The sequence below is a fragment of the Canis lupus genome, chromosome 12 (assembly GCF_048164855.1).
Source record: "Canis lupus baileyi chromosome 12, mCanLup2.hap1, whole genome shotgun sequence".
Taxonomy (NCBI): Eukaryota; Metazoa; Chordata; class Mammalia; order Carnivora; family Canidae; genus Canis; species Canis lupus.
The window spans coordinates 11120679-11147304 of record NC_132849.1 but is presented as its reverse complement, the minus strand read 5'-3'; the positions used below and the strand labels follow the sequence as shown (position 1 = coordinate 11147304).

Sequence of the window (26626 nt, the reverse complement as noted above, 5' to 3'; positions counted from 1 at the left end):
TTTTCATATATGTATATTTTTCCTTTAAAGGTTTTACTTATTTGAGAGGGAGGGTGAGAGAGAGCGGGAGAGTGCAAAGGCAGGGGAAAGGAGAAGCAGACACCCCCTGAGCACATACACCCCCCTCCCCCATCATGACCTGAGCCAAAGACAGATATACTCAATCCACTGAGCCACCCAGTCGCCCCTGATTTTCATGCATTTAAATTAAACTTATTTTAATGATATTTTTGCTTAAAGTGAAATTGCGGACTGTATTTTAAAAATCAATACAAACCAACCACATAGTCTTTTAGAGATTCCCTAGTCAATACCTTTAAAATGATTTTTGAAGTGACGTGCTTTCCCATTAAAAGAAATTCCACTTTAGACTGTGGTTCTTGTGGAAGCCCTGTCCTTTCTTTTTGTTTTGTGTGTTTGCTTTCGTGTGTGATTATTTTCCATTTTAACTCTGGCACCAAGGGGCTCTACGCAAAGAGGCACTTATAAATGTGGTTGCTCCACAGTGGAGAGAATTTCAAGAATGTCGACTATCTTTAGACCTGCTTCATTCTTAACAGATAAGATAGAAACAAAAGAACTCCACTCTGTTGGGAGAAGTTAATCAAGGAACACTGCAGAAGTAACCACCAGGAGTTGAACAACATGAATAATATAAATGTCTCTGCCTGTGGGCAACACCAGTTCCTTTGGGGCAGGATTTCTCTTTAGAGTCTTAAGAGACAGTGTTTTAAATTTCAGTGAATATTATCTTTATTTGCAACCATCTTAGCAATGACTGAAATCCACCTATCTCCTTTGATTTTATTTTATTTTTTAATTTGATTTTTAGCCTAGTAAAATTTTGTTCTGGACACAGGTTCTCACTTAACTGCTTTAACGGCTGGCAGTGTGCTTCTGAAAGTTAGAAGTGAGTAAAGAAGAGCGACAAAATAATATAGTAATAGCACTATATATCCATTTTGAAGAAAAATGCTACCGTCTGTCTCCTTCCCCTGCCCTTCTCAGGGAGAGGGTGGTTGCGGAGGCAGTTTGAGGGCTGGCGGTGTCTGGAGTGAAGGCCTCCTCTCCGCCAGACCAAGGTCTGGAGCACCAAGTTCAGGCTGTGTGTAGATAAGCTGAAGCATTTTAAACGGAGCAGGGGGAGGGGTATCCAGAGCAATCTAAATTTAAACTATAGAATCAACATTTTCTCCAAAAATTGTTCCAGTTTTCAAGAGGCGTAGGTGGATCCTGTGAATTGTGTGCTAATGCACATGCTTTTCCTACACTCTGCTTATGTCAAAACATTTCCAGTGACTTTGATTCAGGAGTTTATTTTCAGGCTATAGACTGGAGAGAGGACTTTTGTGGGGGCGGGGGGAGGTCTTTTAAATGATTTTAAGGATTCTTAGGCTGATTTTTTTTTTATTTTTAAATAAAAGATGAACAGGTCACTGTTCTTATGTAAGCCTTAAAAATACTTAACCTTGATCCCCAATTGGCTTCTTTGCAAAGCTAAGAATTTAAACATAATAATAAAAGTAACTTGGCATTTTACGTGTCTTGTTTAATTTAGCATTTGGTTCTCCCAGAAAATACTACCTGGAAGTAGGCACAATTATTCTCTCTGTGCTGGGGCAGAAAAAAAAAAAGAAAGCTTAATACTTAGTGACTTACCCAAGGATACATAGCTGATAAGTAGTAGAGTGCAGGAGTCTAACTCAGACTTGTCTGGTTCAGAGTACAAAGGACTGAGCACTATATTCTCAGTTAATAATGTAAAGATGATTTCATTCTCTCAGTGGAGAAGATGGAAGGTTGTGATATAGAGATTTGACAGCACAGCCCCCTCCCTGTTCACCCCAAATGGAAATGACTGGCAGGACCATTCTGTGGTTGCCATGAGTTCTCTACGGGTCTTATTGCCCTCGGGTGCAGGTGGCATGTCTTGAGCTTCTGATAGTTGGGATAGTAGGGTCACTTTCGTTTAGCTTCTGGTGTATGCATGTTTATTTCTGCGATTATTGTCCCATTGAATATTCAAAATGTTGGATGTGCTAAAAACTGCTAAAATCCCCTGCTCCAAAATCTTCTGTTTGTTCATAATATACAACCTCACCTCTCCCACGTTTTCCTTTAGGTCGGACGTGATAAATATGAACCTGCGGCCGTTTCAGAGCATGGCGACAAAAAAAAGGCCAAGAAAGAAAGGGATATGGATGAACTGAAGAAAGAAGTTTCTATGGTAAGTATTAGGAGGCAGGTTGCTTTTTGTTCTCCTTATAAATTAATTCTATCCTATCTGTTGGCTGTTTAATTTCCCCCCACCCTCTAATCCTTCAGTCAGAGGCTTAATTTATTTTAAAAGTAAAAGCAGTTATTGTGGTTATCATCTAGATCTTACTGAATGGTAGAAGAAAAAAAAATTCACTTTCCAGGCTGTTAGAGCATTGGGAAAGTTATTCGCACTGCCCTCCCTCCCCATCCCCAATCCCTGGCATAACCAAAGGTCCACAGAAGCAACTGTGGTTGATATTAGAGCCTTTGCTTTTCTGTTTCTGGATTCTACCAAACATAGGGAGAACCCTGAGCCTCTCCAGCTGTGGAGGCTCCCACAGACAGAGCTTGTCTAGAACCTGCCTGGTCATCAGAGAAGGCAGATAAGGTTCTACTCCACCTCCGAGACTGCTGGGCTTTTTTGAAGTCATGAGGCAGGCAGCAAGGGGCTTCATCCCACAGCTTTCACTGTCCTCCAGGAACGGGCTCTCAGCACCAGGCTGTGTGGTTGCTGAGCCATTAGGCAACTGGGAGGAAGAAGTCTACCACCTTCCGCACTGAAGGAAAGCCCGTTTTCTGAGCCTTGGTAGTACTAGTGATGAGTGACATCAGTGCTTTCTCCTAATCTTTTTTCATGGTCCTGTGTTCAATTCTTATTTCTCTCTCCCCTTAGGATGACCATAAACTGAGCCTTGATGAACTTCATCGCAAATATGGAACAGACCTGAGTCGAGTATGTTGTCATTTCACACTTGTACAGAGTCCTGTTTCCCGTAGGCATCTCCCTGTGTCACAGGCCTAGCCCTGGAGCCCCTGGGAGGAGAATGATGACAGGCACCATCTGAGTAACTAATGTGTGCCACATGGAGAGCTTGGGCTTTTGTGTGCTGCTTTAGTACATTGTTTGCCCCTGAAACTTTGACAGTAGACGGTATTTTCCCCATTTTAGAATAGGTGAGATCCAATAAGGGGAAGCACCAGGATTTGAAATTGAATGGTTCCATAGCCATGCTCCTTCCCTGACTTTTGATTACACATCTTTGTCTTTATTCCTCTATGTTCATGAAATTGAGTTGAATATTTCAATGAGCTGAATCTTCAGCACATCAGCTTTTGCACTTTGACCCGCCAGCTCCTTTGCAGTATCTCAGAGCCTTGATTATTCTAGTAGCATTTATTTGAAACTTGTTTTTTTACACAACTGAAATCTCTCAATCAAGTATGTGTTCTATATCCTTGTAATCTGGGGGGAGTTGGGTATAAATTGGCCACACAAACAATATAAAAGGAAACGGGGGAGGGCACAGTTGGTTATTTCTGTGCATAAAGTAAAAAGTCTGGGGAAAAACTTGAGTGGTAGCCAGTGAGTGTATAGCCATTATTTCAGTAAATGATCAAGACATTGTAAGTAAGAAGCGTGCTGGCATGGGTGCCCTGGGCTCCAAGGGGAGGCATGAGTCCCACATTGAGCTGACCATCACCGTTGCCTGAGCACAGCATCCTCTCATTTTTAGTAATACCTTAAAGGGGTTGTCGTGAGAATGAAGGTAACTCGTGGGAAGCACTGGACTCAGTGCCTAGCAGGTAGAGCGCACTCAGATGTTGGGTGTCAGTTCTACTTTAGGGGAGGGTTACATAAGGGGCTTGAGGAGGGGCCTGAGTCCTCATTTCTCCCTTAACTGCCTGGTTTTCTTCTCACTATTCCCCATAGTCCCTGTGTAATTCAGATATTTAAAATAACATGAATACAAACTACATATTAATGGTTACTTTGGACAAAAATTAGTTTTGTCGTTGTTTTTTCTACTCTGACTTGAGTATTTTGATAATATGAAAGTAATTACATTTTCCCCCTTGTAATGGGAGCCTTGTATCTACTGTGTACTGTCCATGTATCTTGGTCTTAAGGCCCATTTAGAGAAGTGCAAGGCGTTGGTACTGTGGAGTTTTTCAGTGAATATTTTTAAGTTGGCAGGTTCCTGTGGTGAGCTGGAATATGCACCTGTGTGAACCCTCCCAGCCACATAGTCCTTTCACTTACCACCCATAGGATAGAGTTCTATACTGAAAACTTGGCTCTTAAACCATTCACAGGTTTGATTCCTACAGGGATTTTTTTTTTCCTTTTTTGACGTATAGAGAGGGTTTCTTCCCCTCCCTGACAGATCCAATATACAAAAAAAAACCCTCAAAGCTCTTAATTTGCAAAGCTGACTCGATGAGTTAACATTGCTGAGTTCTGGCAAAAATGCAGTTTGGCATGAGTCCCTTACCTCAGCTTAGATCAGACTGGTTTCTGATCTGTCCATTGGTCCATTTAATATATATTTCAGTCTGGATGTTGTGGGCTCCTTGGGAAGTTTGGGCAGCTGTGTGCCTGGACCAGGAAGGGGGCTTCTTCATCAGAACTTGCCAGGTTTCATAGGCTGTCTAGCATGGGGAATTTTTTTTCCTCCTGAACCCATTACTGTGGCCCTCCAGCTATCAAGGTGTATTTGCTTGTGTGTTCTGGGGCAATGTGTCTTACTTATATTCCTCTGCTTTTCAGGGCCTAACAACCGCTCGAGCTGCTGAGATCCTGGCTCGAGATGGTCCCAATGCCCTCACCCCACCTCCCACCACTCCCGAATGGGTCAAGTTCTGTCGGCAGCTGTTTGGAGGTTTCTCGATGTTACTGTGGATTGGAGCGATTCTTTGTTTCTTAGCTTATGGCATCCAAGCTGCCACGGAAGAGGAACCTCAAAATGATAATGTGAGTTCTGTAGTTGCTAACTTAGATTACCAAGTATGTGTAAGGTGTCCTCCTGGTCTTTGCTACCCACTTATTTGCCACTAGTTACCACTGGTTAGCTGATGGTTTTAAACAATAGGGAAAGGGATGTGTGGGTGGCTCAGTTGGTTGAGCATCCCAACTCCTGATTTCGGCTCAGGTTACCATCTCAGGGTCATAAGTTCGAGCCCCCTGTTGGGCTCCGTGCTCAATGAATTTTGCTGCTTTCTCTCAAAAAATCTTTAAAGGTAAACAAACACAAGGGGAAGGCACTGTCAGTAACCATTGCCTTCAAGGCCCATCCATTCTTCCTTCTTCGTTTCCAGTTTCTCTCTCCATCTCCCACTTTCTAGATGCTCTTCCATGCCGATGTCCAGCCTTTCTGTCCCTGCTGTGAATGGGCAGCTCCACTCAGGTCCTGGCCCAGGGCCAGCCACCACCCAGATGGCAGAGCACAGCGTTTAATGTTGGCCCCTAATGTACAGCCAGAAATGGAGCCATTCTTCAGAAGTCACAAATTGTTTTGAAAATGTCTTTGTTTTAATAAAGTGGGATTCATCTAGAACATTTCCAAAAGTCCATCAAAGTGTTATGACCAAGGGTCTCTGTGACCTCATCCCTGACCCTCCTATACACGGTCTCTAGAAAGATACATTCAAAGACATGAGTCCTATATTTATTTTTGAAGCCTTGACCTGTCAAAAATTAACTGAATGTTTTCAACTCCTTACTGAGAGCCCGTGGCTCTAACCTGTTTGTTGTCTTCCAGCTATATCTTGGTGTGGTACTATCAGCTGTTGTCATCATTACTGGCTGTTTCTCCTACTATCAAGAAGCTAAAAGTTCAAAGATCATGGAATCCTTCAAAAACATGGTTCCTCAGGTACCTTTCGCTTTGCCCTTCTCCATTGACAGCCCCAAATGAGAGTGTGAAGCTGAGGTTTCCGAGTCAATGGGAACAAGAGGGCCACCTCTAACATAACTCCCAACAAGCTTTTGTAACTTGTATAAATAGAATAATCCTTCTGGTCGTGCTCTCAGATAATTCACATTAGAGATCCTTTTATAATTTGGTTTTCTTGTTTGAACACTACCCGATCCTTGTCTGTAACCACTTTTCTCTAATTGAATGATGTAAACTGTTTTCTGCTTCCAAAGCAAGCACTTGTGATTCGAAATGGTGAAAAAATGAGCATCAACGCAGAGGAGGTTGTAGTCGGGGACTTGGTGGAAGTGAAAGGAGGAGACCGAATCCCTGCTGATCTCAGAATCATATCTGCCAACGGCTGCAAGGTGGGTTCAGCAGGGATGCCCCCTGTGGCTCAGGCACAGTGCGCAGAGCAGCCCGGTGTCCACATACACGCGGCTCAGGCACAGTGCGCAGAGCAGCCCGGTGTCCACGTACACAGCCCTCTTTCTTGTCTCATGGACAGGTGGATAACTCCTCGCTCACTGGTGAATCAGAGCCCCAGACTAGATCTCCAGACTTCACAAATGAAAACCCCCTGGAAACGAGGAATATTGCCTTCTTCTCAACGAACTGCGTGGAAGGTAGACCATTTAACGGCACTACTCATATAGCATGCTGTTTATCTTGGGCATTAGCAACAATGATGAAAACCGTAGACCTAATTTCTGTTCTCGTTTTATTGGCTCCTTGTCTGACAACTGTGGTCAAGCACGGCAGATGCGGTCAACTCCCTGGCAGGAAGGCTCAGAAAGCCTGTGGGTTCTCAGTCTGCTTCCCCCCACCCCCGCCTCCGACATGCCTCTTCTGTTGGCTTTGCTGACCTGCCAGTGGCATTTGGAGCTGCTGTCCTCCTGGATAGAAAGCCCTTCACCAGTCTCTCTGGTTTAAAACAGCATATACCCCACAAAAGCGCTGGCCCCTAAAAACATGCGGTTTGTCTCTTTTTTAACCATGCCAGGCAACTGCAAGTTCTGTGACTTCTTTGATAAAACGAGGTACAATTTCCTCTCCTTCCCTTTCTTAAGGCACTGCGCGCGGCATTGTTGTATACACTGGGGATCGCACTGTCATGGGAAGAATTGCCACACTTGCTTCTGGGCTGGAAGGAGGCCAGACTCCCATCGCTGCAGAAATTGAACATTTTATCCATATCATCACGGGTGTGGCTGTGTTTCTGGGCGTGTCCTTCTTTATCCTTTCTTTGATCCTTGAGTATACCTGGCTTGAGGCCGTCATCTTTCTCATCGGAATCATCGTAGCCAATGTGCCGGAAGGTCTGCTGGCCACTGTCACGGTAAGCAGCTTGGCGACATCAGTGTTCGCTCTTAGTAAATCAGCCTGCACGTGGGACTCCACCACTGTGCTCTCCAGAGCGGCTGCCAGCTCAGGTGTGATCGCCCTCGCTTGCATGGGGTTAGATAGCAAGGAGGCTGAGCATGTCTTTTACATGGAAGATGGTCATCCCAAAGCCCGAATAAGCCTAGATTTTGATCTTATTGCATGATCCACAACAGTGTGACCAAGGGGGAGAATTTGGGGGTGAGCCGGGGAAACACAATGTGGTAAATCCTGGCTATTTTCAATTTTTCTTTATCTCTTACTTTATGGGAGGAGGGAAGGCCCTCTATCCACATTCTGGTCATGATTCAGACTTTGGAGGATGATTGGACAGGTTTAATTTTAGACCAGCTTCTTCCATGTTTAGGAGGTAGCCAGAGTCTGTATACAATGCTGAGATTGAGGTAATCTGGTCCCTAATGGTTTTTAGGTATGTCTGACCCTCACTGCCAAACGCATGGCAAGGAAAAACTGCTTAGTGAAGAACTTAGAAGCTGTGGAGACCTTGGGATCCACGTCCACCATCTGCTCAGATAAAACTGGAACTCTGACTCAGAACCGGATGACCGTTGCCCACATGTGGTTCGACAATCAAATCCACGAAGCCGACACGACAGAGAATCAGAGTGGTGAGGCCAGGTCCCACCCCATACCTCAACCTCACCTGCTCACATTGCTTCCTGTTTTTTTTTTTTTTTTTAAGTTGTTTTTTGTGTTTGTCTTTATCATTTGGTAAAAGAGTTAAGGGTATGGGGTTTTAGATTTCTCTTGACTTTGCCCTGAAACCTGATTCGTTTCATTAGCTGGGAAATGAGATGTATCCTTTCACTTTGGATGGGACCTTAATACCAAGTTCAATGCATTATTTTCCTATCTTTTTTTTTTTCTTTTCTTCTGCTTCCATCAGGTGTCTCGTTCGATAAGAGTTCAGCCACCTGGCTCGCTCTGTCCAGAATTGCGGGTCTTTGTAACAGGGCGGTGTTTCAGGCTAACCAGGAAAACCTGCCTATCCTTAAGGTATGCCTAGGAATTCCTGTTAGCCATTAGGCCACCTTCGGGGGTGTAGGTACACACAAGAACCACCACCTGAGTGTTCTCCCTAGAGAGCATGTGCTCTCTGCGTTCGGATCCAGTCCTCGTAGCACACCCTTCATGTGATGCTCTGTGTATGTAGCTTGTGTTGCCCAGGATCCCAGAGCACTTAAGATTACCTTGTGGTCCATATAGGTCAGAAAAAAGGGCTTATACAGTAAAAACTGACCAGAGGTGGGAGGCAGTCTTCACCGTGAGAAACCTAATGAATAAAACCCGGTTTTGCCACTCTGAGTGTATGATACTCCTCTAACCCAGCAGACGGTGAGGGCTGCTTTTGTGACTCGATAATCGTATTTGCATATTAGGATACAGTAGATTCCAGTAAATCCCTTAAGCCATTTATTTTCTTAAAATAGCTCAGCTATTTCTCTTATCTTATTTGTTCTCTACTTGCTTACTAATGATGCAAAAATAAGCTCAGCCTCATGGAATTCATGTGAACTGACTGAGGTTTCACTGTGCTGTCCGGTGGAGACAGTCTCAGAAAGGTCATAGCTACCCAGGGTTGTTTAGGATGAGGAAGATGTGTGTGAGGCCCTCTGGGCTCGCTTGTTCTCGGTGAGGCTGCTGGGGGTGGTTCTGGGTAGAAACCGAGCTGTCAGAGCAAGAAGGCTCCTATAGAGGGAACTGCGGTGGCTTCTCCTGTGAAGATGGGACCCTTGTATCCTTTAAAGGAAGAGTTCTTGGCATCGAATTGGTGTTCATTTGAGGAGGATGTTATGTATCCTGGGATAAAACTTGAGATGCCTATTTTTATGTATTTCCTTACCTCAAAATGGAAATCTTCTAGGCTTTCAGCATAGGGCTCAACAGGTATCAAATCTTTCCTGATTTAAAAGTGCCAGAAAGGGAGCGTGGGGTGTATTTCTGAGTAGGGGGGGGGGGGGGGGCATGTCAGTAGCAACACTACTGTTCCCTTCTCTCAAAAGGCATGCAACTATCCTACTTTAATAACCGGGCTTTGTTAAAAATGATTCCACTTATTTCACATTTCTTACCAAACCTGGCCACCTTTCTTATTAAACAGAACTACTTTGTTGGTGAGCATTAATTTTCTCTTCTGCATGTCAGAATTCTAAAAGTGTTTATATAAAAGTTGGCTACAGCTAAAAATGTTCTTAGTATGTCCTACTATATTTCACAAAATAGAAGTATGTGTTACCTCAAGTGTGGGCTGTAACTTAAAATGTTAGCTGATTATATGACTGCTGGAGCTAATAATAGCTTTCAGTTCACACCAATCAGGCCCAGATAATTTTGCACAATTGAATTATGTCTAAAGCCGTCTACTTTGCCCTTGACACAGACAGTTTGCCCCCAGTCCTGGGAACCTAAGGGATTTTCTTTTAAATTGTAGCTGCTGTAAATATTTGGACTCTCACTTGGTATTTTCAGATTCATAATCAGAAATATGTCCTTGGGAATAGTGTTGGCTTTGAGACTTTGCAACAGGGGGGAAGATTAAAAATAAATAGGCTAAAGTAGGTTAGAAGAGTGTGTTGTGCTCTTCCCAAGAGTGAGTGACCCCTTCAGGCACCCTTCTTATTCCAGAAGCTGGATGTGTGGGGTAGAGGAGGAGGAAGAGGCAGAGGGAGGCTTGCTTCCTCTTCACCCACCCTGTCTTCCACTTCTGATGAGACCAGAATATGTCTGGGTGACTTCCCAGTTTTTCGTTGGTGCCTGGGTGAAGCGTTTCAGGCTGATTAACAGATAGATGTCTCTGTTGACAGCGGGCAGTTGCAGGTGACGCCTCAGAGTCCGCACTCTTAAAATGCATCGAGCTGTGCTGTGGTTCTGTGAAGGAGATGAGAGATCGATATGCCAAGATTGTGGAGATCCCCTTCAACTCTACCAACAAGTACCAGGTGGCTTGGCGGTGGCAAGGGTGGGCCGGGGGCAGGCGGGGAGGAGTGGAAGCTGGAAGGAGAGCTGTTTTCCTGTTTGAAATATTATAAGCTTAAGTGGGTTTCTTGGTAGCATTCAAAGTAATGCTACAAAGTGAGACACCAAAGTTCAGAAATGGGAGACCTTGGTGGTTTTTATGACATGTACTAAGGAGTAAGTGAGCTGAGCTACCCACTCGGATTGCCACGCTCAGCCACTGGCATTCACACCTCCACATCCTTTACAGCTGTCCATCCACAAGAACCCTAACACGTCTGAACCCCGACACCTGTTGGTGATGAAGGGTGCTCCGGAAAGGATCCTGGACCGCTGCAGCTCCATCCTCCTGCACGGCAAGGAGCAGCCTCTGGATGAGGAGCTGAAGGATGCCTTTCAGAATGCCTACCTGGAGCTGGGCGGCCTCGGAGAGCGAGTGCTGGGTATGTGAACGGCCAGCAGCACGGCCAGCAGTCTGGTACACATCTGCATGGTGTCCTTACCTCTCCTAAACCTTCCGGAAGAATTCTCCTCGATCTGCCCCCTCTCCTGGAAAGAGTAAGGACTGGAGAGGTGTTTGGTGTTTTGGGCCCATGAGCAACAGAATCCTGTTGGTTTGCTTCTGATTCATACTTAGATCTTTGGTCTCATGCTGGTCAGTTCTGTTTGCCTGGGTGAAAAAAAAAAAACGGGGAGAAGAACTTTATTATCAACCCTTTGTTGCTATGACTATGACCTACAGACTTAATGAAATTAAAATTAATTCCCAGGGCTTCAAGAGTAAAACCATTTCCTGACTGGCACAGAATGGCTGTGAATTCACACCGGAGCTCATGCGTCAGTTCACAAATGACATTAACAGTAAACTTTGCATCTAGGGAGCTGCTTGTCCTTCCCAGTATGTCAGTCCCTGCAGAGGAGAGGTGCATTACACTCACTGTATAATGTAATTGAGAAAGTGGCCTTCGTGATATTTTGCAGGCAGGCAGATAAAAAGACATTATTGATGTAATTCTTCTGTTCCACTTAGCTTACTGACTCAGAACTGATTGCCTGGTTCCATACTTTGGCTCATACCTGCTCCCTCCTCTAATCTGAAGTACTCTGTCCACTGAAAAATCCCTGTCAAGTGTTGCTTCCCCATGTCTACCAGTCCACAATAGGAGCATTCTCTCTCCCTGAATCCATGTACCACCTCCTACCACTTTAAAGAACATCGTAACCTTCCTACAGCATTGCAAGAACATCCTGAATGTCATGATCCTGGTGGTAATGATACTATGTGATAAGCCCCTTGGGCAGAATGTGTCTGCTTTGTATTTATCCTCAGAGTACTTTGCATGATGGGCCTCCCTGCTACCCAGTAATGTATTTTGGGTAAATGAATAGTGAGCAGAGATGATGGGGACTCGGTTTTTCCAAAGAAAGAAGCAGAGATAAATACAGTTCCATGATTTGCCAGTTCTAAGTACCCTAGTAGGCAGGTCTAGAACCCTGAGGTCCTGATGCTCAGAAGCCCTGGCCTTCCTTGGAGGCGTGGTGATGGCTTCTGTCACTAGTGTGGGTTTTCCTGATTCCATAGCATCTATACATGTTAAATAAAGCCTCACTGTTTTAAAACTAGACTTTTAAGAAATACTCCCAAAGTAACCGTGGAGCCCGAGGTAATCAATCCAAAGAACCAGCTACTGTTTCCTGTACCACCTGCATCACCAAGCTCACAGACGCCGTGCTTTCCTTGCAGGTTTCTGCCACCTTTTCCTGCCAGATGAACAGTTTCCTGAAGGGTTCCAGTTTGACACTGATGATGTGAATTTCCCTGTTGAGAACCTCTGCTTTGTTGGGCTCATCTCCATGATTGACCCTCCACGGGCTGCTGTTCCTGACGCTGTGGGCAAATGCCGAAGTGCTGGAATTAAGGTAGTGCCTGGTCCTTGGCATCATCTTAGTGCCTTGGGGTACCCTGCTTAGTCATGTGGCCCCATGGGAGTCCCATAGCCAGCTTATTTACTCACCTGGAGGGTTAGTTTCTTATCACTACAGCTTTGGTTACCACCAGAAAAAGGCCACATGGTACTAAAATGTTGGCATAAGCAGCAGATGAGGGGTTTAAAAGAAAACACATTTTGGGAAAGGAAATGGGAACATAAACAATAACTGAAAAGGGCAAAAAAAGACTTGGCATAAGGTTTTAGATTTGAAATTCTTGCATTCTAAATTGATTCACTTCGTGCAGTGAGTAGCATTCTTCTCCATTTTCACTTAACTGGTTTTTTAATGAATGTTTGGTGTCCTCTGCATCTATCTTTTTAAGTCATGGAACATTGTTCAAATGCACTGATAACGGGGCGGTTGTTTAGCCTCCCTTGGTGCTAGCTGTCTGATTTGTTTCCACTTTCTCATCCTCGTTAGTAACAGTGCCCTGAAGAGCTTTGCAAAAATTATTATTCGCTTTGACTCTCTTCTTAAGTGTAGTCTTCTGAATATAATCATTGGCTCAAAAAAGTAGTAACAAGATTTTTAATTCTTTTTACATACTCAGTGCTTTCCCAAATTAGGCCAGTTTGGGAGTGCTGACCAACAATATGTGGCACCTTTGCCCTCTAGTGTGGTCAGCATCACATTTTTACCTTTTCTTTTTGCCAGTTTTGGTAAATTTGAGTTTTCTTCTATGACTGTGTAAAAGGAAAAGTAGGTGCAATGTGTCTTACATGATTGTATACTAAGATAAAATCTGGAGGTTGCTTTCTGTAAACAGGCATTTATGTTTTTAGTTAATGTTTATCAGTTTTTAGGTTTGCATTTCTGTCCTTTGTTATTCCAAGATGAATTATCCTTAATATTTACTCTTGCCTCCTGAGGCAGCTGCATTCACTAAATTGCCCTGTTTTTTATTCCAGGTCATTATGGTCACTGGAGACCATCCGATCACAGCCAAAGCCATTGCCAAAGGTGTAGGCATCATCTCAGAAGGCAATGAGACCGTGGAAGACATTGCTGCCCGTCTCAACATCCCAGTGAGCCAGGTGAACCCCAGGTAAGACAAGGAAGCTCAAAAGCTGGTCTGCCTTGAATGTGCAAATGGTGGTAGTTGAGAGTCATCAGCTTGGCTCTCTGATGGTTTGCTTCTAGGCTTGCTCTGAATGGGGAATGCTCCTACAGTTCCAGAAGGCAACCTTGTCCTTCCAGGGGACAGGTTCAATGAGAGCAAGTCATCATTGCCAACACTTAGATGTGCTCACATAGTCTAAGCACTTGATGCGCTAACCTGCTAAGGGAGGTGGTGGTCCCACTTTGCAGAGCTGAGAAGCTGAGCCTTTGTCATACGCTCTGCAGTCGAGCGTCCAATTTCATGCTGTCAGCCACAAAGAATACAACCTAACACCTAGCACCGAGTCCATTTCCAGGGCTTGTCCAGGTAGTGCAGACCAAAAATGAATTTTGACAGTAAAGTAAAATAGGTAACAAAAACCAAGAAGTATTGTTTTTTGCTAAAGTTGGGGGCGGCTCACCCACTTTGGGGCTATCAGAGGGTTGGGTCTATTCTTTGAAACTTGGTCCTGGTATTTCAGTGTGTTTTCTCTAAAGATCGAGAAAGATGACAGGTACGCTGCCTGCAGGTGGTTGTGAGTCTTTGGATGAGACCTATGAACGTGCTTTGTAACCTGTAGGATACTGCGGAGATGATAGCGATAGCTCTTACATGAGAGGAAAAACTTCCTCTGGCTTTGTGTTGTTTACAAAGTGTTCTGTGTAAAACAGCCCCTCTTGGAGATAAGCATCATGCTGGTGAAGCCATGGGTGACCTTTTTCCCATCCTGATCCTAGAGACGCCAAGGCCTGTGTGGTACATGGAAGCGACCTGAAAGACATGACCTCCGAGCAGCTGGATGACATTCTGAAGTACCACACGGAGATCGTGTTTGCCAGGACCTCTCCTCAGCAGAAGCTTATCATTGTGGAAGGCTGCCAGAGACAGGTTAGCGGGCGACCAGGGCCAGGCTCTTTCAGGCACTGGTGACCTCTGTGATCACAGTGCCAGTGAAAACACAGCGCCGGTGTTGGACACGTGGCCCAGCTTTTCTGAGACTCACTGCATATGTGCCAGTAAGAAGCTCCAGAGGGAGGAGGAACTTGATAATGGCTTAGCAGAGCCACACACTTGACAACACACGTCTTCACCATCTCCCAGAGTCTGAGGCTCCATGCTTACCTGGAATAGCAGTGCAGGCTCCTAATGTCTACACTGGGGATGTGAATAGCTGGGAGACTGTCATCCCATCCCTTGAAAAGACCTTACAGGAATGGGGCTGTACAGAGGTCCACTCACCAAAGTCATGGCTTTGAGGAGCCCTTGTTTGTAACGGGAGGGGATATGTTTATCATCAGTCCTTAATTCTGTGGTCAGATAGTACCTGGGTGGCTTCTTAGCTGAGTCCGTTCTGAGCCTGCGGAGAATCTCCTAGGAAAGGGGCGGGGTCTGTAGTGAGGAGAGGCAAGTTGAGGCCTGTGTCTCCACCCCTGGACGGAGTGGCTCTTACAGACCCATCCCCCTTCTTCTGGCAGGGGGCTATTGTGGCTGTAACTGGTGATGGCGTGAATGACTCTCCAGCCTTGAAGAAGGCAGACATTGGGGTTGCCATGGGGATTGCTGGCTCCGACGTGTCTAAGCAAGCTGCCGACATGATTCTTCTAGATGACAACTTTGCGTCAATTGTGACTGGAGTAGAAGAAGGTGAGAGAGCACTGTGTTCAAAGCGTTCGCTAAAAACTCATCCCAATACTTCCCATCTGTATCTACTTCTTAGCCTGCCCATCCCCTTTAGCTCTGTAGTAAAAAACAAACACAAAACCAAAATCTTGCTTTCCCAGGTCGTCTGATCTTTGATAACTTGAAGAAATCCATTGCCTACACCCTGACCAGTAACATTCCAGAGATCACCCCCTTCCTGATATTTATTATTGCAAACATTCCACTACCACTGGGGACTGTCACCATCCTCTGCATTGACTTGGGCACAGACATGGTAAGTGACTGGCAGGGCTTCAGGCCCTCACTCACCCGCCGCTGCGACACCTGGTCAGACCGGGTTTAGTGGCACCCGGTGTGCGTCACAGCTTCAGCCCCCAGGAAGCAGCATTCTTAGTCTTTAGGGCAACTGTCAATACTTGTCAGATAGCAGCATATGAAAGGGAAGATTTTTTTTTTTTTTTCCTTTTTAATAGGACTGGTAATAGCATCTCATGGTATGAAAAACAGTTTTAAAAGGGAAAGGGCGGGACGCCTGGGTGGCTGAGCGGTTAAGCATCTGCCTTGGGCTCAAGGCATGATCCTGGAGTCCCAGGATCGAGTCCCTCATCCGCTCCCTGCATGGAGCCTGCTTCTCCCTCTGCCTGTGTCCCTGCTACTCCCTCTGCCTGTGTCTCTGCCTCTCTCTAGTATCTCTCATGAATAAATAACATCTTTAAAAAGTAAGAAAATAAAGGGGGAAAGGGCAAGGACTTTATAATGGAAGGTTCACAGTGTCAGCTTCCTGGTATCTGACAACTTTTATACTCCTGCCTCTCGTCCCCAGGTTCCTGCTATCTCCCTGGCTTATGAGCAAGCTGAGAGCGACATCATGAAGAGACAGCCCAGAAACCCCAAAACGGACAAGCTTGTGAATGAGCGGCTGATCAGCATGGCCTATGGACAGATCGGTAAGCTGCTGCTGGTGACCTTGCACCCCAACTCTCTCCACCCCCAGGGCTTGGTTCCTGCTCTATCAGCAGTGGAACATGACCTCTAACAGGTGGGCAGTGAAAATGCCCTTTGATCCTAAATGCTCTGCCTACTGGCCTTCAGGAGAAGCCGGCAAGGCCACTGTGAGCAGCCCAGGCCTTTGGATTAATAGGTTGTAGTACTGTGAACACTTGGGTAAAATGGAACAGATAAGAACGTTGTAGAAATAGGACAGAGACTTGTCGACAGTTGCTGAGAAGAGGTTGGCTACTGGCCGGGAAGACCTAAGTTTAACAAGGAAGACTAGGTCCAGAGCATAGGACGAAATCTTGCCCTGAGGAATTCAGGATAGTGTGGTGTGGGATCAGAGGCCAGAGGAGAAGCGTCCTGAAAGTGGTAGGAGGAGGAGAAGGGTTGGGTCAGAAAATTCACTTATTTTGAATGTGTGAAAACTGAGATGGGAAAATAGTCATGTTGTATCAGAGATTAAAAAATAGGGATGCGTTTTTCCCCCCTAAAAAGGCTCTGCCCCCATAGAGATACATGACCATGTAATAGCAGTGGGTGTTTCGGGGGTTTCAGAGTAAGGCCTGTGTGTCTTCCCCTTTTAAAGCTCTAAAAAGTGATTCAAAAAGAGAAGAGGGCACCGAGTGAGGGCTATGTCCCTGAGATCCTCCATCCTTCTAGTCCTCTCTCAACCAGTGACAGCCGCCCCTAAGTCCCCTCCCAGGCTTCCTGCAGCACTCAGATGAAGTATGTGCAGATGCCCTGGAATCAGGTTAGAATTGTTTTTCCACTCCTGCAGGTATGATCCAGGCCTTGGGGGGCTTCTTCACTTACTTTGTGATTCTGGCTGAGAACGGCTTCCTCCCGACCCACCTGCTGGGCCTCCGAGTGGACTGGGATGACCGCTGGATCAACGACGTGGAGGACAGCTATGGGCAGCAGTGGGTGAGTGAGGGCCCAAACAGTGGGAGCTCCTTAGGCCCCCCGAGGACAGTGGCCACTCAGCCTCTGGCCATGCAGGCCAAGAGCCGGCTCACCTGTCTGCCTTCTGTGTTTCAGACCTACGAACAGAGGAAAATCGTGGAGTTCACTTGCCACACGGCCTTCTTCGTCAGTATCGTGGTGGTGCAGTGGGCTGACTTGGTCATCTGTAAGACCAGGAGGAACTCAGTCTTCCAGCAGGGGATGAAGTGAGTAGAGGACACTCAGGGCCCTCACGGGAGGCATCTTGGTGATCTCTAAACTCCCCGAACCCAATACATGGCAGTTTCTGGAAAATCCCCTCTTTTGGAACAGATTTAGGAAGCAAGATGTGATTCTCCGGGTTTTTTTTTTCATCTGCCCGCAAGTTCCTAAGTACAACTGACACATAAAGACCTTGATCTGTCTTTTAACACATAGCATTAGAAGAGAAACATCTGATTGCATTCTTAAGCTTTTTCTTCCCTTGATTTTAGGAACAAGATCCTAATATTTGGCCTCTTTGAAGAGACGGCCCTTGCTGCTTTCCTGTCCTACTGCCCTGGAATGGGTGTTGCCCTGAGGATGTACCCCCTCAAGTAAGTTGCTCCTCTTCCAGCTCCGCAAAGTGTGAGAGAAAAGTGGAACTTCTCTCATGATGTGCACTAGTAACTATTACTGTTAGGAATTTGGGGTGGCACATCCAAGAATTTCTCTGGCTGGAAATTAGGAAGGATTGACCAGGGTCCTTAGGCTTTACCTGGGATCAGGCCAGACAGGCTCTGGTACCTTGGGATTGCTCACCAGCTAACTGCATCAGTGCTCGGGCCACCTTCAGCAACTGTCTAGTTGTCATTAGAGGCAGACCAGAGAGGCCTAGGGCTTGGAATGGGTTCAAATCTTGATTTACTTGCCTAGTTCCTGTGTGTCCTATCACAGGCCCCCGCCTTTGGGCCTCGGAATCCTCTGTTTTCAAAGGAAGAAGGTGGGAGAAGCAGGCTTGAAGTAGATCACAGTAGAGTAGACCAAAGGAAGCTGACCACTAAGTCTTTGCTCAGGATCAGACTAGCCTTTTTTTAAACACAGTGAAGGACTCTGTGGTAGACCCTGTATGTGAAAAATTCAGGTTTATCACAAGTGCAAATTCCAGTAGTTTTTTTTTTTTTTTTTTAAAGATTTTATTTATTTATTCATGAGAGACACAGAAAGAGAGGCAGAGACACAGGCAGAGGGAGAAGCAGGCTCCATGCAGGGAGCCTAATGTGGGACTCAATCCCAGGACCCCAGGGTCATGCCCTGAGCTGAAGGCAGATGCTCAACCACTGAGCCACCCAGGCGTCCCTCCAGTAGCTTTTTGAAACAAAAGAGTGTGGTGGTATCTGCTAGCTGGTTGAGGTTAAACAGTTGTAACTTGATTAAAAGATGCTAAAGTACAAAATATGGCACCCCTGTAACATGACCTTTTGATTCAAAAGTTTCAAAAAAAAAAAAAAAAAAAGAAAAGAAAAAAAGTCTCCCCACCCTTGGGGCGCCTAGGTGGCATAGTTGGTTAGTTGTCTGACTCTTGATTTCAGGTCATGGTCTCAGGGTCATGGGATCAAGCCCCACATAGGGCTCTGTGCTCAGCAAGGAGTCTGCTTGAGATTCTCCCTCTCTCACTGTGCCCACACCCCCCGTCCCCCAACCCACACATACACCCCAAAACTCTTAAAAAAAAATTCTCCCCAGCCTTGCTCTCAGATCCATCCTACCTGGCTGGTAGCCATCACCTCCTTCCACTGACCCCATCCCTGAAGTAGCCAAGCCCCATGAGCCTCCCTGGCATCTTGTTGGGTCTGTACAGATATCCCCTGTGTGCAAGGGTAGCCTGGCATCTAGGGTCTCTCACTATTGTCCAAATGGTCTTTCTAGCCTTCTCTTGTAGCCATTCCAAGCTTCTGTTGGGTGAATTCAGTATTCTTTCCCCGCATACATATTTTGGTAAGGATGCTTCCTCCCACCCCACTAGTTTGGATAATCCTTCAGGACTGGTTTCCCGGGAGCTTGTCCCATGTGGTCTCACCCTCCTGGATTGGTGTACTTGCACCCCTTCTTTGGTATTACTTGTCATTTCTGTTCCCCACTAGCTTATAATCTTTAAGGCATGGGCTATAGGAATTTTTTTTTTTTCTTACTGTGTAGCCCAGGCCCCTTACACAGAGTTGGTATACAATAAGGGGCAAAGCCTTGTCCAAGTTGGATTCTATCAGGTTGAGCCACTGTTTGTCAAGAGGAGGGTAGGAGAACCACCTAGCTGTCTAAAAGGCTGAGATGGAGCATGACCCTGAAATGGAATAGTGCCTCAGGACATGTTTTGCTAGGACCAGATCACTTGTTCCCAACAGGTTCTACCCAATTTGGAAGGTGGGTTAGTTACTTCGGGTGGCTGAGTCAGATGAGGTCGTATCTTAGCTGCGGAGGAGATCGCCTAGCGCCAGGAAGAGGAGGAGAGGGCCAGGCTTCTGCCCTGGGACAGCCGCCCTCACGTGTTGACTGCAGACGTTGGTAGTCAGGGAAGCAGAGCCCTCCACCAAGGCTGCCTGGGGCACCTGTCTCCAGGCTGGGGGCTGAAGCGGCAGCTCGCTACATTCCCAAAGGCCTCCACTCTCTGTTAGGTCCCGGCGTTATTCATTCCCTGGCGCTGGGATTCAGTACACAGGTGACTGAATTCAAGGGGTGGATAAACCTGGTAGTTCTTGACCTTCAAGTGCCAGGACATAGATACATTGCACACTCAAGCTTCTTAAACTTTAGAAAGGGAGGAAAGGAAATGTCCGTTTGCTGTCGGATGGTCAACAAAAAAATCTCAACTCACGCTACAGATTATAAAAAGCAAACTGAAGGTGGGAAGGGGCTTCCTTCATGAAGTCCCTCTAGGCCCTGAGCACAGGGAGCCACATTCTGTTCTTAAGACCATTCTGTGTGTTCCATGCTAACGGCTCAGTAGTTAGCGGTGACTGTATGTGGCTCCTCCTCCCAGGCTTAGTTCATCATCTCTTTCCTTCGAATTCTGTTCATAAGTAAATTGCTACCTGCTTCTGTTTCCAGACCTACCTGGTGGTTCTGTGCCTTTCCCTACTCTCTTCTCATCTTCGTGTACGACGAAGTCCGAAAACTCATCATCAGGCGACGCCCTGGCGGTAATTACAGACCTTTTTAGCTTTAGCAGGGGTGTGGGAGAGGCCGTAGTTCTGTGGCTTCTATTTCCTCTGAAGTGTCTGGGCTCCCTCTGTGATCAGTCTGGTTGGCTAAGGCCACTGGCCTGGCCAGCTGGAAACTGGGTACAGCCAGTCTCATCCCCAGAGTAAAGATCTCAATTAAGGTTTCAGAACCAATCATATTTTAGGCTAAACTACAAATCCAATAGGATACGGTGGAAAGTTGGTCAGAAACCTCAACCATCTTCCCAACTAATACATTCTTTCTAAAAACATTTAAATAACAGTTGAGGTCCAGTATTGAATTTGGGTGAACCATCCCCCTTCCCTGGACTTTGTCACCCCCAAGTCGTTCCTTGTCACTATCATTCCCACTGTGACTAGAGCCAGGAGGACTCACTGCACTGTGTCTTGTCTCTCTTTGCTGCATACAGGCTGGGTAGAGAAAGAAACCTACTACTAGACCCCCGTGTCCTGCACGTCGTGGAGCATCATGCCACACACTTTGCACCCACCACCCACCCCCTCTTTGTGTACTTCAGTCTTGGAATTCGGAACTCTACCCTGGTAGGAAAGCACCGAAGCATGTGGGGGAAGCAAGACGTCCTGGAATGAAGCATGTAGCTATATGGGGGGGAGGGGGGAGGGCTGCCTGAAAAACATCGTCTATGGGAATGACAGTGGGGATGGTTTTTATGTGCCTTTTTGTTTTTGTAAAAAGGAAAACTTGGAAAGACTGAAAGAATACATTTTATATCTGGATTTTTACAAATAAAGATGGCTATTATAATGGAATCTGTCTCATGGCCTCATCACTTCTGTTGCCCAGATGTTTGTTCTGAGTGCGCATCCCGGTGCTGGCAGCTTCCTCAGCACCAACCAGGAACTTCTGAGCCTGGCAAACTCAGACCTGCTGAACCAAAGCTAACCAACCGGCCATCTGGTTTAATCAGCTCTCTAGGCTATTTGGAGACACATTCATGTCTGTGAACCAGTGTTCAGAGGAAACTGCCCAGACCCTCTTTTTCTAGTAGAGGAACTTACCTGACCCATTCTCCTGTGGGCCACCTCTGGGTGAGTGGTCTACCTGCTGCCTAGCATCTACTTTTAAAAACATTTTATTTATGAAGTATATTTTTACTATATTTAAATTCAATTTGCCAACATATCTAGCACCTGTTTCTTGATGGCAAAATACGTGCTGTGAAAGATTCAGTTGCTTGGTTGAGATAAAACTCTCACCAGTCTGGTCCCAGCCTGCAGGCCACTCGCCATTTCTCAGGTCCCCACGACAACAGCCTCAAGCTTCCCTAGACTTAGGTTTGTCTGAGCAGCAGAACCTACATCTGTAGTCTCATGGCATGTGTATCATAGAGTGCTTCCCTTTCACATAGCTTGTTCCTAATGTAGCATCAAATAGCTCCATTTCAGAAAGTGGTTATGTGCCAGAGGCACTTAAAAAAAAGGTAAGAGATCTGTTTACTTCGGGGGCAAGTCTGAGAATGCCTGCTTTCAATGAGTGAGTGTAAAATGCCCACCCCACCCCCCCTCGGTCTCCTGGTTCAGTAATCCAGCCTGAGTGCTGTTAACTAGCCATGCTCCAAGGCTGTCCTTGCTTCAAGCAGGCAACAATCCAGAGTCCTTACTGCTAGCACCAGAGTGATTGTGGTTTGCAGGTGATCATAGAATGAGTATTTTTTTCCTCTGAAAGTTTAATTCATTGTCTGTGCCTCTTGCCTGCCACTCCCTTCTTTTTATTATTATTTTTATTTATTTTTACAGTTTTTTCATTTAAATTCAATTTGCCTGACAAATTGAATTCACTTCTAAGCTACACAGGTGGGAGGGGAAGGGAGATGGCATTCCCACATATGGGCTGTCACTGTAATACCCCCTCCAGCTGGAGGAACTGGGAGAGCTGGGTGGTCTGCCCTTAGTCTAACCTACCAGTTCTTTCTTCCTCAGGGCACTTTCCCCTGGGGTGATCTCTGCACTGGTACACAAGTCATCTTTAAAGAGAGCCATCTGCTCAGCCCGACAGAAGGGAACTAGGATGAAAATGAAGAGAAAGTTGTCAGGATTATTGGACCATGAGACAGGTGGTAACTGGCTGCTTGAGGACATGTTGCACATCACTGCTGTGATGGCAGTAACAGGGTCCTTGCCATGTGCTTAAACTGACACAGCACTGTCAAGATTGGCTGCCCCCATCCATATTCCCTGTGTGTCTGCTTTCTGGGACCCCCGGAGAATTGACCGCTGAGCACACACTACTATGATGAAGGTCAGCAGCCTGACACAGTAGATGGGGCTGACCCCAGCTGGCTGCCAGACCAGGGCTTTTCACAGCTCTTAGCAGCCCCAGACTTCAAAACACACAGAGTAGGGTAGAGCAGGACCAGGGGAGGATTGAACCTTCTTTCCCCTTCCCACCAAAAGAGTTCTACCTCCTGACAATTCTCTAAATAAAAAGTTTTAGGGCCAAAACTTCCTGCTCTACAGGAAGCAGCTAAGTGATGCATCCAACTGGTACCAAAACCAGACCTAATGGGCTAGATCTTTCTGAGCTTTCTAAAAGCAAGACTGAATGCCTGGGCTCAGTTCTACTTCACATGCAGATTCTCCTGTTAGCTCTTTCTGTGGAGCTAAGTATGGCTCCAGAAAAATGATAGAAACAGCTCCTGAATACTGACCCCTCCACCACCTCTTGTTCCTTTAACACCCATCCTCTAAAGTCCTGTTTGAGATCGCCACTGACCTGATTATGAAGTCTGGCAGCACATCCCAGCCCTTACTTGGCCTCTGCAGCATCTATGCCTCCATCACACGCTTCCTGAAATCAGACCTCTTCTCTTTCCACGATCATCGCTGCCTACTCCTTAGCTTTCAGCTTCCTCTTCACATGCTCCCTGACTGTTCATTTCCTCAGGAAGTTCCCCGTACCCTTCCCTCTGCCTGCTTCATATTCCTGGGGTGTCATAACGTCACCCACATGATGCTTTTAGGCTGGTCCTCTCTCCTGGGCCCCCAGTTATCTATCGGATATCTATATTTGTTCAGAAAGCCTAACACACTAAACTCCAAATACAAACCCAAGTTTGAGGTCTCAAAATGAACATGTTCTAGGCAATGACCTCCACCACCCTGTTGCCTAAGTCAGAAAGCTGGAAGTCACAGGAAGTTTTGGTCTCCCTTACTTGCCGTGGCCCCACCAGCACGCAGCCAATCACCAAGTACTGTCAATTCCAGTGTGGCTGAAAACAGGCTTTGTCTCCGCCTAGATATGGTCACTTACTGGCCATAGGCACAGAATTTTGCCTCTCTGCACTTCCTTTACTCTAGAATAAGGGTGACATTTGGGAATTGTTGAAAGGACTGCGATTATATGTGGAGACCAGAGCAGTGGCTAGTGCTCGCTCAATAATAAATCCCTTTCTCTCCTGGCACTGCCCTTCTACCCCTTCACAGAATTCACAATGCTGTTATTCAGTTATGTAATTATTAATTTAATACCCATTTCCCCCTGCTAACCTGTAAGTTCTGTGTGGTCCAGGAGCCTGTCTTTTCCGTTTTATCCCTCATGCTCAACTCAGTGCCTTAAAAAGAGAAGTTGGCATTCAGCAGTTAGCCAGTACTCCCTATGTTAAGGAGAAAGGCATGTTCCAGTTCAAGATGGCATCCTAGGAAGATCCTGAACTTACCTCTTTCCACAGACATGTGAAATCTACAGCTGTATATGGAACAACTTCTGGAAGAAAACCCTAGAAACTAGAGTGATGCCTGCACATCAGGCAAATAAGAAAAACTCCCATTGCAGCAGATGTGAGAGAATGAAACACCATCTTGCCATTAACCCCGCCTGTGGCACGAGCGCCCACAACTGGAGGGAACTCAAAACCTGGAGCTTTTCTCTGAGAGAAACAAAGGCTTTGTACTCCACACTAGGCACTCCAGCTTTTTTTTTTTTTTTTTTTTTTTTTTAGATTTCATTTATTTACTCATGAGAGACACACACAGAGAGAGAGAGGCAGAGACACAGGCAGAGGGAGAAGCAGGCTCCATGCAGGGAGCCCGACGTGGGACTCGATCCCAGGTCTCCAGGATCAGGCCTTGGGCTGAAGGCAGCGCTAAACCGCTGAGCCCCCCGGGCTGCCCACACTCCAGCTTTTAAGACCTTCACCTGAGACGCAAGTCCCCAAAACATTTAGCGTTGAGAACCAATGAAGTTTATGCTATAATAGCAAACTGAAAAACAGCTCTTAAAAAGCCTGTGCACAGACTTACTTGCTCCCAACAACCAGCACAGAAGCAGCTGATTGAGAACCACCCAGACTTTATGTGTAAGAGGCTTATTTACTGATTTTAGAGCATCAGCCTGAGGGACCAGCTTCTAATGAAGCACACAGTCAAAGCCTCACTGTCATCCTTTCCAGAGACCTCAGAAAGTGGGTGCTATCCTCTCGCTTTCCCTCTGCCACACTCCAGAGTGCCAGTATCTCCTGAAGAGGAGATTCTACATGTGTCTGATGCCCCAGCTTTTATTGCTGTCACTCAGGGGATTGCCCATAGATCATCTGGCACTTGGTGACCAGCAGCTTTGTGTTTATGGATCCCATGGGACTACAATTCAGGGGATGGTTCTTGGCTGGTTGTCACCTCCAGGGCACTACACAGACGACAGACTGAAAGACACACCAAGTTTTTCTGTGACAGGTCTATCTGCTTGTTCAGGAGCTTTAGCCTGAGGGGCAGGCTTCTGGTTTGGTACCTATTAAGATGCACTTTGGGGATGGAGGCTAGTAGACACCATCTTTGCCCTGTCCCTCTGCCTTGCTCCAGATTGCAAGTATCTCCCAGAACGGAATTCATACATTTGTCTGGCACTGTAATTTATGTGACTACTACCCAGAGGCTACCTCAAGATTGCCTGGCTCTGGTGTCCAGTGGGACTTAAGCTTGCAGTCCCACAGTGCTGTATATATTTGCATTCTTTAAAAGTTGCTGCCTAAAGGTCTAGCTTCCAATCAGCCTGAACCTAGGTGCTGACTGAAGTCCCCCTTGGGTCACTGACAGATCTTGGCACACCCTCAATTACTGGAAGCCACCAAAAATAATGCTTGGACAATCACAAAGGTTCAAGATAACCCAAAGCTAGGGCAGGGTTGAACTAAGGTTCATTTCCTTCATAAGGCCACACCTTAAAGATGGGGAGAGGGGTTGTTTTATCTAACGTGTAGAAACCAAGACAAGAAGCCAAGGAAAATGAAGAAAATGAAATATGTTCCAAATGAAAGAACAAGATAAAACCCTGAAAAAGTACTTGATGAAACAGAAATAAATGACTCATTTGATAAAGAGTTCAAAATAATGGTCAAAAAGATGCTCACCAAAATCAAGAAAAGAATGTATGAACACAGTGAAAATTTCACAAAAGAGATAGAAAATATAAGAAAGTACCAAATATAAAAAATAGAAATCTCACTGGTATATATATAGTACAATTTAGAATAATCTAATATTGTAAAGACAGTGGATCAATCAATTTAAAGCTGGTGTGGAGGTTAAAAGACTATGACAGTTAACAGATGCACAAGATAAATGGATATATAATGTGACATTAAAAACATAAACTGTGGGAGTGGGGAGGGGATAAAAATGTAGAGCCTTAGAATGCATTCAAACTTAAGTTCTTACCAACTTAAATATGCTGTTATATCAGTTACTACGTGTAAGCCTCAAAGCAAAAGCAAAAAGCAAAGCCACAAAGCAAAAACTTATAGAATATACACCAAAGATAGTCTAAGCATACCACTAAAGAGACTCATCAGATCACAAAAGAAAGTCTCAAAAACAAAATAGCCAGAAAACAATTAACAAAATGGTAGTAAATATATATCTATCAATAATTAGACAGTGGCTGAAACCATTAAAAAAAAATAAGGACCCATTTATTGCTGCCTACAAGAGATTCACTTCAAACGTACCGACACACACACAGACTGAAAGTGAAAGAATGGAAAAAGATATTCCATATTCCATGCAAATGGAAACCAAAAGAAAGTTAGTGTAGCTATACTTGTAGGCAACCAATAGACTTTGAAACAATGACTGCAGTAAGAGACAAAGAAGGGCATTATAATAATGCTAAGGGGTCAATCTGACAAGATGATTTAATAGTTGTAAATATTTATACACCCAATGTAGGAGCACCTAAATATATGAAGCAAATATTAGCAGACCTAAAGGGAGACACAGATAGCAATATTGTAACAGTAGGGAAATTCAATACTGCACTTCCATCAATGGATATAGATCATCCAGACAAAATCAATAAGGAAGCATCAGCCTTATATGATACATTACGTATCTGTTAAATTTATCTGATCTATAGAATATACCATCCAAAAGCAACAGAATACATATTCTTT

General features: G+C 45.5%; 1 protein-coding gene across 3 annotated transcripts in view; it reads left to right on the top strand.

Moving 5' to 3' along the window:
- The window catches only part of ATP1A1 (ATPase Na+/K+ transporting subunit alpha 1), a 29356-nt gene extending 8363 nt beyond the window's left edge, over positions 1-20993 (top strand). For 2 of the 3 annotated variants that reach the window (XM_072769639.1, XM_072769640.1), the window contains exons 2-23: positions 2123-2227; positions 2933-2992; positions 4808-5011; positions 5799-5912; positions 6188-6322; positions 6463-6580; positions 7025-7293; positions 7768-7966; positions 8245-8354; positions 10163-10297; positions 10564-10756; positions 12058-12233; positions 13214-13350; positions 14142-14292; positions 14880-15048; positions 15186-15340; positions 15890-16013; positions 16841-16986; positions 17101-17231; positions 17499-17600; positions 20089-20180; positions 20633-20993. In XM_072769639.1, coding sequence (XP_072625740.1) covers positions 2123-2227; positions 2933-2992; positions 4808-5011; positions 5799-5912; positions 6188-6322; positions 6463-6580; positions 7025-7293; positions 7768-7966; positions 8245-8354; positions 10163-10297; positions 10564-10756; positions 12058-12233; positions 13214-13350; positions 14142-14292; positions 14880-15048; positions 15186-15340; positions 15890-16013; positions 16841-16986; positions 17101-17231; positions 17499-17600; positions 20089-20180; positions 20633-20661 — 3054 coding nt within the window. In that variant the 3' untranslated portion in view covers positions 20662-20993. Of the gene's footprint in view, positions 1-2122; positions 2228-2932; positions 2993-4807; positions 5012-5798; positions 5913-6187; positions 6323-6462; positions 6581-7024; positions 7294-7767; positions 7967-8244; positions 8355-8923; positions 9094-10122; positions 10298-10563; positions 10757-12057; positions 12234-13213; positions 13351-14141; positions 14293-14879; positions 15049-15185; positions 15341-15889; positions 16014-16840; positions 16987-17100; positions 17232-17498; positions 17601-20088; positions 20181-20632 lie in introns of those variants that run through there. The other variant, XM_072769641.1, reaches the window with a different exon arrangement.
- The last annotated feature ends 5633 nt before the right edge of the window (positions 20994-26626 follow it).